Source organism: Solanum tuberosum, unplaced genomic scaffold, assembly GCF_000226075.1.
Source record: "Solanum tuberosum cultivar DM 1-3 516 R44 unplaced genomic scaffold, SolTub_3.0 scf00104, whole genome shotgun sequence".
In the NCBI taxonomy this organism is placed as follows: domain Eukaryota; kingdom Viridiplantae; phylum Streptophyta; class Magnoliopsida; order Solanales; family Solanaceae; genus Solanum; species Solanum tuberosum.
This window is the reverse complement of record NW_006239030.1, coordinates 1485452-1495730: the sequence shown is the minus strand read 5'-3', so window position 1 is coordinate 1495730 and position 10279 is coordinate 1485452. Positions and strand designations below refer to the sequence as shown.

General features: G+C 38.3%; 1 protein-coding gene across 1 annotated transcript in view; it reads right to left on the bottom strand.

Annotated features, from left to right (window-relative positions):
* Positions 1-1578: 1578 nt before the first annotated feature.
* Positions 1579-10279, bottom strand: part of LOC102584947 (ATP-dependent (S)-NAD(P)H-hydrate dehydratase) — a 12973-nt gene continuing 4272 nt past the window's right edge. The window contains exons 3-11 of the mRNA XM_006349167.2: positions 9054-9130; positions 8752-8861; positions 8515-8629; positions 5871-5933; positions 5613-5776; positions 3845-3906; positions 2510-2576; positions 2047-2226; positions 1579-1975 (exon numbers count right to left, since the gene is read on the bottom strand). Of these exons, the coding sequence (XP_006349229.1) occupies positions 1951-1975; positions 2047-2226; positions 2510-2576; positions 3845-3906; positions 5613-5776; positions 5871-5933; positions 8515-8629; positions 8752-8861; positions 9054-9130 (863 nt within the window). The 3' untranslated portion in view covers positions 1579-1950. The remainder of the gene's footprint in view (positions 1976-2046; positions 2227-2509; positions 2577-3844; positions 3907-5612; positions 5777-5870; positions 5934-8514; positions 8630-8751; positions 8862-9053; positions 9131-10279) is intronic.

Genomic DNA, 10279 nt, shown 5'->3' with positions numbered 1-10279 from the left:
ACACCCCCCCCCCCCCCCCTCCCCCCTTTTTTCCGGCTCTCTGAACTTTGTGGCTCAATGCTGCTATTCAAATGCAGCTCTTGTGAAGATGAGGGCAAAGCAAACTGTCTGATTTTATACGTTAAACTTATCGAAGAGGAGGATAGAAGGGGTACTATAGTACTAGGTTTTAGTTGTTATGTTTATGAGGTGGGGAATGATAGGCTAATCAAATGGTGGTGATAACAAATTTGATTGGATGCTTCAAACTTGGAGGAGAAGCATTACATTGATGGCCTGGACTGGCAAAACTCAAATCCGTTTCGGTTTTTGAAGCGATTTTTAAACTTATTTTAGGACAATACTATGACATCGGACCTGAAAATTCTATAATCAAGAGTTGAGGATCGGATCCCGAATTGGGAGTTGGGTCCTGGGTTAGGGTTGGGGTCTAGTTCGAGGGCTGAGTTTTGGGTCTTGGGTTAGGAGTTAGTCCCTACCTTGACTTGGGACCTAGTCTTTCTATGCCGACCATGACTAGGGACCCAGCTTCCAACTCGAGCCCTCAATTCATGACCTTGGCGTTTGATCCGAGACTCGATCTTGACTCAGAACTTGACTCCTGCCCTGACCTAGGAGCCGACTAGAGACCTGAGACGTTGACCCCTACCCATGGCGAGACTCGACCCTCTTAACACAACTCCAGATTGATCGGGCCCTCAAACCCAACTCCAACCTTGACCCAACTCTCAAACAAACTCTTGACCCCAACTCTTTCCAAAGACTCGGAACACAAGATCTAACCTCGATTTGGGATTGGATTCCTGATCCTGAGCTAGGTCCTAACTCCTAACCCCGACTTGAGACCCAACCCAATTTGAAATTCAGTTGAGGTCGGATCATTGGTCTCGAGTTGGGGTCGGTGGTGAGGTTAAAAGAGAGGTTTAAAAAATGTTTTTTTTACTTTACGTACAGAAGTCATTTTCCTTAATCTAAAAAAAATAAGTTTATTTGAAAAACATTTAATTTAAATCATGGAAAAATATTTCCTTTCATACCAAACACACTTGCGGTCCCCATCAAACGGTTGTTTTTCAAATTCTTGTGTCATTTGCTTGCATGTTAGAGGACAGAGGGTCGTCCATTCTTTGTCACTATGTTAAAAATAATAATAACGGGGACTCCCATCTTTCTCAAATCTTGGGTCCATGCAACCTCTTCTTCAATTATTTTTAGAAGCAATGATCACCAGATAGCCCTTCACTTAGAAGCAATGATAACTAGACAATATTAATTCATTAACTCTTGAAGATAAATTGGAAGAGAGCAACTAATTATGGTTATTTTAAGTGTGTTCAACTCAAATTTAGAACTTAATCATAGCAAATTTAGCATAACTGGATCTAAAAATTTGTTTTTCCTTCCTTTTCTCTACAAATAAGAAAAGAAAAGAATAACCAATGGCGTAGAACCAGGAAGAGATTATTGATAAAATTCATTTTAAAAGAAACTCCTGTATAATTTCTTAACGGAAAAGATTAAACACGAAATGCATTAACGTATGTTGAATGATTGCAGGTTCCTACTCGAGGCAATGGGTCATCGATCACAAGTGTACCATATTTACCGAGAGGCTAATATGGTACCAGACTATCTAGCAAGCAATGGCATGACCTAGGATTAACATAGTTTAGTTGGAGCTAATAATGTATTCTGAATCTCATCTCCCTCCTTCACTGCTGGATAACACTTAAATCAATGCCTAAAAAAGCAAAAGCCTATGATTATTTAGTAAATCAGATAACACATTTAACAACTGCAATATGGAGTCTTTATTAGCATCAAAAGAGACTTAGTTTTTCTACTTGTGGTTTCTGTTCTTTTCCCCCCTTTAGTCTTTTGCCATTGAACTGCTTCTTCTAGTAGAGTAGAAGTGCTGTGCTTCCAAGAAAACCCCCCATTAAGTTTCTACTAGACTGGGCATATTTCCTGCAAACTGAGAAGAGAAAAGTGCAAGTTGGAGCCAATGTTCTCAACACTGAATAAAAGGATGCAAGAAACTCCTACCTTCTTCCCAAGCATTCAATGATATCACCGGTGAGTGTAGACCTTTTCTTGTTGTCAAACGCCATAGATGCTGCGTACCTCAGTAAAGCAGATCCAGCAACGCATCCTAGTATGGTTGGATTCATGCTTACCTCCCCTTTAGCTGCACACTGGCGGGCCCAGGATAGGAACACTGCAACACTGCCCATTTACGTTGCGAGATTAACTAATACAGTTGCATAGAAGAGAGTAAGCAGGGGATGCAAGTTATAGTTGGCCAGAACTGTGAAGTTGCATTCTACTTATGAATATAAATGTATAGAATTCAAATTCTTTTTATGCACTGACAAGAAATATAAATAACACATACTTCTATAGTAATTGTGGAGAACCTGGAGAGTCAGACAAATAACATGTTATAATTATAATTTATTAAACTACACTGAAAATGGTAACCCATATGTATGGTAGAACATATAATTACCTTCCTGAAAGTATGTCACCCTGTCCACCACAGCGCCGTGGAGAACCATAAATACTCACTGCACAAGCTGCATATCACATATCGCTAGTTAGCTCATGACTTCCAAAAGTATTGAAGTAACCATTCCATAAACCTTGCTCCTCTTGAGCTCATCGCTTAAGGAGTATATTGTAATCATAGACAACATCTGTTGGTGTTGCGTATCTTTTTTAATTCAAACATAGGAGCTGAAAGATGCATCTAAGCATTTGACGTAATTAGAGTCAGCATTTATACATGCAATACACCAACTATATCCATTGCATCAAACTATAAAAAAAATGGAAGACAACATATCAATAGTGAAAATGTTGCCTATATCCTTTTAATACTGGGAACTCTAGGATTGATAGTTTGCCCAGGAATTCCTTAAACTGAAGCACAGTGAATGGTGCACCATCCTCAATAAACAAATCTAGCGCTGCAAAGTTCAGATAATGACCCCTCAAATAGGTATAGAGCACAATACTAGATGCAATTTCCTTCATATGAAGATGTAATGTTGCAAATACGCCAGAAGCACTAGAAGCAGCATAATAGATATGTAACAACCCAACATCAAACTCAAGCCACTATTGAAGGATGTTTTTTTCTCATAATAGCCTTATTAAACAGCATCCAACATTGAAACTTAAATTGGTCCCTGAGTTCATCTTTTCTCAAAATTTTCCTAGGCTCCGTAAGCCATATCTTTTTTTTCAACACAACAAACTTAGGCTAGAAGATTGTGAAAAGGTTGTCTTATGAGTACAAGTATCTTTAACATAATCTCATAGAAGAACTGGGGCCTAACCATGTCCCCAATCTTATAGTTAAATGTTCTTCCCCTGAATCTAAGGCACTTTACAAAGTAATAGAAAAACTTCATCTGTTTCTAACCTGATGCTTCATTTCAAATCAAAATGGAAAAGAAATATCCAATACTACTGAAAATCTTTTGAAAATATGCTTACATTGACTGAGCATCAGTTTATTAGCATGTCCGAGTAGTTACTTTCACAATAAAGATTTAGATTTACAGCTTGAAAGTCCCTATAAAAATATAAGTCCTACATGATCATTTTCCTCATATTAATATAAGTCTCATAACTAAGTTAAGTAGAAAATAGACTAGATATTCTCCTCCACTGAATAATGAAAGCAGGAGTCTCAACTTTTTGCACATCATGAAAATATGCAGGCGGAACTCATACCGGAAGCACAAAAGGCTTGTTCATCCACCAGCAAATTACTGATCTATGCAATCCAAATGATTAAATCATCTGCAAAAGGCCATTAACAAAGAAAAATCATTACCTGTTTTACCATCGCTGACAAAGTCCGATTTCCCTTTCCGCAAGATTGTAACACCACCGATCCTGATCAAACAAATATGTTACCCATTACAACACTAGTAATAAAAGTGATAAATCCAATGAGATGAATCTTGACAGCTATAAACTGGCCAAGAGAAAGATAGTTATATGTACATCCTCTTAAATCAGATCCAAACTAGAGGAAAATGCTATGGTGGTTGCAGACCTCTCAACCGTGTATATATAAATCTGAATTGCTTTACTTTTTTTAAACCAAGAAATGCCAGAGCACCAGCGGCGCACGGTTTGAAACTCGGTTGATATTGGGTCACCCCTCTAACCTCCTCCACTTAAATATTAAGTTTTTGTTTGTGACAGGGTTAGACCCCATAACGTGCGCATAACCCACATGTCACGCATTGCACTCTTACCACTAAACCAAAATCCTAGGGGCTCCAATGGCATTACTTTTTGAGACTCCACTATAGTCTGTTACACATGTGCAAAGTCAGCAAAAATCTAGCAGGAAAATATCAAGAGTTGATCTTTTACAAGATAAATCTCAAGTTTCTATGACCCAGTTTTCTTTTCTGGGGATAATGATATACCCAGACCAACTTGTGTACAACTCGACTAATTCACCTGATCATCCTAAATGTTGTCGTTTGAACCTGGATCTCTGAGTTGGTAATCTTATTTCCCAACCATTCTCATACCCCTGCGAATAAACCCAGAGTTATATGATATATATCCTATTTCACACACCAACCTGAAACAAAGTTACTAGGAGGTGCATTGTCATTTCTTCCTCAAGGGAGGGGAAAATATGAGAGTCGGCTGGGGCCATTTTATGCTTTTGGTCTACCCTCATTGCCTGACAAGCATGAGAAGTCACTTCCACTTCTTCTCAAGCAAAGGTCGGTAAGTTCTCAGCAGGCTTCCTCTATATTCTATTAAACATATAATGTCATCTTTTGTACTCTAAAGGAGTTGAAGATTTGTAAGGTATAAAATAGGTCTCGACACACAGCTTTTAACATATAACCATGAATTTGAAGGAACAGAATAATTGGCAGACTGTTCTTAAACAGCAAAAATCTTTTTTCACAAGATAAATCTCAAGTTTCTAGAACCCAGTTCTTTTTTCCTGGGGATAATGGTATATCCAGACCAACTTGTGCACAGCTCGACTAATCCACTAACAGCCACCTGACAGAAGCAAATAGATCATCCTAAATGTTGTCATTTGAACCTGGATCTCCGAGTTGGTAATCTTATTTCTCAACTACTTGTCATATCCCTGTGAATAAACTCAGAGTTATATGACATAAATCCTATTTCAAACACCAACCTGAAAAAAAGTTACTTAGGAGGTGCATAAGTCATTTCTTCCTCAAGGGAGGGAAAATCTGAATAGGCGGCTGGGGCGATTTTATGCTTTTGGTCTACCCTCATTGCCTGACAAGCATGAGAAGTCACCTCCACTTTTTCTTAAGCAAGAGTCAGTAAGTTCTTCACCAGGCTTCCTCTTTATTCTATTAAACATATAATGCCTTCTTTTACACTCTAGTGGAGTAGTAGTTTTGTGCCGTATAAACTAGGTCTTGACACACAGCTTTTAACATATAACCATGACCTTGAAGGAACAGAATAATTGGCAGGCTATACTTAAAGATCATGTAACTTTGGACGTCTACCAAATCATTGTCACAAGCAAATTTAAGAGGACAAACAGCAGGCAAAGATGAGATATGGATTAAAAAGCTCACCCTTTTGCAAGAGACAACAACTGATCGGTTCCATTTTCATCATTTACCTCAGAATTTAGTACTTTCTGAACAAGCCGTTTATACTCATTCACATTTGGAGTCAGCACCGCTAAGGGATAACCACTAACCAGATCAAGACAATTGGTCACGAGATAAAGCCCATCCTGATAAAACAAAGACCACAGGATGGCGTATCAAGAGAGTAATGCCATATGGAATATCAGAGAATTAGCTCACAATATATCAATGTCATCATACCCCATCTATAACCATTGGGACATTGCGCTCTCTTGCATGCTTCATGATATTACTTACACAATCCTGGAAGAATATACAAGTAATTAAAATCCAATTGTACCAAAAGAACCCACAAAAGAAAGTGAAAGCATAAAAGGAGGAGAAAAAGGAGATTTTCTGCACATATATTTGAAGTATCATGGGTCTTTAAGAGCCTATTTGGATGGGATTATAGCTTATGACTTGTACACCAAAAGTCATGAGTTAGGATTTCCAACTTATGATTTTTGGCTTAAAAACAAATGCTTAGAAGTACTTTTTTATATTACCCAAACACTACAAAAGTACTTAAGAGGCATTTTGACTTAAAAGCACCTAAAACAAGCAAATCCAAATGGGCTCTAATTCAAGGCAATGGCAAGATTGATGACGATGTCATGCATCATAATGGTGCGAGGTGGATAAAATGGAGGCCCACCTCCGCGTGCAGTCCGATAAGAATGTACTACAAAAACTTAAATGTAAGTTCAACAGAGTAGTGGTTAGGCCGACTATGTTGTATGGGGTAGAGTGTTAGCCAGTTAAGAACTTTCATGTTCAAAAGATGAGAGAGATAGAAATGAAGATGTTGAGGTGGATGTATGGACATATTAAGAGAGATAAGATTAGGAATGAAGATATCTGGGACAAGGTGGGACTTGGGAGTGGCCTCCGTGGTGGACAAGATGGGGGAAGTGAGACTGAGATGGTTCAGGCATGCTCCAGTGAAGAGGTGTGAGAGGTTGGTTGTGGTTCCCAAGGTGGGACTTGGGAGTGGCCTCCGTGGTGGACAAGATAGGGGAAGCGAGACTGAGATGGTTCAGGCATGCTTCAGTGAAGAGGTGTGAGAGGTTGGTTGTGGGTTCCCAAGGTGGGACTTGGGAGTGGCCTCCGTGGTGGACAAGATGGGGGAAGTGAGACTGAGATGGTTCAGGCATGCTCCAGTGAAGAGGTGTGAGAGGTTGGTTGTGGGTTCCCAAGGTGGGACTTGGGAGTGGCCTCCGTGGTGGACAAGATAGGGGAAGCGAGACTGAGATGGTTCAGGCATGCTTCAGTGAAGAGGTGTGAGAGGTTGGTTGTGGTGGGTACAAGAGAAGTAGAGGTAGGCCACATAAGTATTGTGGAGAGATGATTAGACAGGACATGGCGCATCTTCAGCTTATCGAGGAATGACCTTAGATAGGAGATTATGGAGGTCGCAATTTAGGATAAAAGGTTAGTAGGTAGTTGAGCATTGTCTCGCTACCCCAGAAGGATAAGCTTGGTTGTAGTTTGGAGCACTATACCTGTTTCCCCGCTCATACCAGTAGTAGTAGCATTTTCCTCACAGTTGCATGTCCTATGAATTTTGTTACTCCTCATCATTACTTGTGCTTTGGTTATCGCATTATTTGGTTATCGTTATTGCTCCTTGTTTTCTGAATACTGTGTTATGCTTTCACTATTGTTTGCTATGTACACTTTACTTCTATATTTTTCTTTTTAACTAACATGATTTGCGTTACTCAAGCTGAGTGTCTTTCGAAAACAACCTCTCTACCTCCACAAAGGTAGGGTAAGGTATGCATACACTTTACCCTCCCAGACCCCGGCTATGGGATTACCCCGGGTATGTTGTTGTTGTTGTTGTATATATTTCCATTTAATGCAAGAAATTTCTGAAATGATACTTACTGGTAGCATTAATGGTATCTTGCTTAGGCCTTAGGTGGCCCATTTTATTTTATTTTATTGGTAGCATAAAAGCTTAAAAGTGGTGAGTTACTCTTAACTGAATCGGAGTGCACAGGACAAATTAGATGAATTTGGATCACAAGCATATTTTGGGTTCACAGAAATCAAATGAATTGTGAGGGCTTTAAATAGTTGCTCCACCTCATGTTCAATGATAATCATGCTTTCTTTCAGGACATAATGCATAATACATAAAACTGATATATTTGTATGTTTCTAAAATTCCGACTTTTCATGATCATGTACTACCCTTAATATTCCTGGACCCACAAAGTTACATAGACTTTCAATATTTTACCTTGCAATGATATTTAGGCAAACAGAGAACTGAAACAAACCAGATTGATATTTACAAAAGACATACATTTGCCTTTTCAAGTAGTAGTTATTCATATCAGCTAAAGAGAAGGCCAGGAAATAGGAAAATGTGACAAATGACACCAAGAAGTCAACTTTTCCTTGTGTACAGAAGACCAGAATCCCCTACCATGACAGTATTGCCAAATATTTGCCTTTAGCTAGATGAACACAAAGATAGGCTCATTACGAAGATGAAGTTCACTAGTTTCTCATTATTGGAAAAACAAAGAGAGTGAACCATTTATGCAGTAGAAAGGACAGAGATTCAGTCAGAGAAGTGGGTAAACATTAAGCATACTCGAGATCATGATGTTTGGAACAGAGCAATGGAGTAGCGTTTGTTATAGTTAGCAGCATTTGACAGCAAATAAGCATTAAATTAATTCTAAACCTCCCAAAATTAGGCGAAAAAGATGTAATCTTGTTGAATGAGTGATTAAAACAAAGTATTTGTGGCAACTGAACACTATGAACACGCAAGCATCACTACATCAGGTGTAAGTCTAGAAGGGCTTGAATAAAAAAAGCACACCAGGAGAAACGGATCTCTTCCAAGGCCTGGACCAACAACAAGACAATCAAACCTCTCCATCCACTTCTCAACCTCAGTAATCACTTTAGCTGATATGGAACTTTTCTCCTCATCCCTGGAAGAATCCTTTGGTCAATGTCAGCACCCTCATAATTAAATTTATGATGCTTCAATAATGGAAACTAAAAGAACACGCTAAGAATGTGCACTTAGAGTAATTTCGTAACAAAGACTCACCTGATACTGTAGGACTCTTCTAAAATAGGGTGCACAATTAACTCAGGACTGTAGCTTTTTATTACAGGAGCAGCATCTTTAGTACAGAATACATGAGATAAATCTGCACCCTGTCAAACAGGCGAATACCCATGTCATAAAAGGTCTCTGATATAATTACATAATCAAACATTTGAATTGTAGTAAATTTAAATAATTTGATACTGAAAAAGGATGGTTTATTTTCCCCTGGGATTGTGTGGGGAGTGAGGAGGAGGAGAGAGAATTTGACGAAAAGTAAAGAAGCCATGTAAAGAACTAACAATCTTTAAGGCTGAAATTGCAGAGAAGTATGGTGCACCAGTGTATTCTCGACAGCCACCAACAACAGCTATCTTCCCTGATTGGGAAACAGAGCTCAGAATGTAGCAATCAAGAAGCACCATAAAGGGAACATCATAGGCAGAAAAGTGATAATTTTTGTGAAGCTCAATGATCAAAGACATGCTTCTTTTCTGTTAAAAATGCCAATACTCAGAAAGCTTTCAGACACACAAACCAGGAAAACATAAGCGACACAGTTCAATTCTGATGGGCACTATATTAGCCATACGAATTTTATGTTAATCTTATCTTTTCTGGTATTTCCAAACATCAAAATTCATAAAACTATAAAGTAGTCATAGAACATATAAAGTTTACACCTTTCTCTAAAGATAATGGGAGTGGGGAAAGTGAGAATACTACATTTTGATACACAAAGATCAGTTAAAATGAAAATCATCAATGAACTTCATCTGATAAAATAGATACATATTTATGTGTCAAAACTCATTCGGTAAATATAGAAACTCAATTAAGTTCTGTTACAACTCGAGCTGAGATCAAACTTTATTTCTTACTTCTACAAAGGAATTGAGGCATAAAGGGTACACCTGAAGGTCCAAGGCATTACCTCAAACCTCCAGCTGTTGCAGAGATTCAACAACATACACAGTGTAATCCCACAAGTGGGATCTGAGGCAGTTGTTGCAGAGATAAAGACTTCAAATTCATCAAAAGACTAAATGCAATTTGGTACAACTTGCCTCGAGCTGAGACCAGATCGGATATTGAAATTGGATGGAATTCACCAAATAGCATAAATAAAGAAAACGCAAATAATTGTGACAGACCAAAATCTATAAAGGACTTGATTAATTGTATTACTCAGCATAAAAAACTTTCAGCAAAGTTCAATAGCATCAAAATACTGGAGAGAAATTAACTCAATTTTTTGAAAACAGAACCTGGGGTAAATTCTTCCCCTTTCTTAAGTCCAAATAGAATTCATGGTTACTCCCCAAGGACCCCAGCTAATATAATCAAATTAATATGACAAGAATTATGTTTTAATTGATAAATAGAAGTGTTGAAACATAGTTAAATAAATAAAAGTGTTCCCTCCTAACTATTTAAAATTTTAAAGGGAGAGAATTCTCAATACAACCAAAGCAACCAACACTACAAAAGGAACCCCAATTACCAACAAAAAAATTCGTTGGTCAAT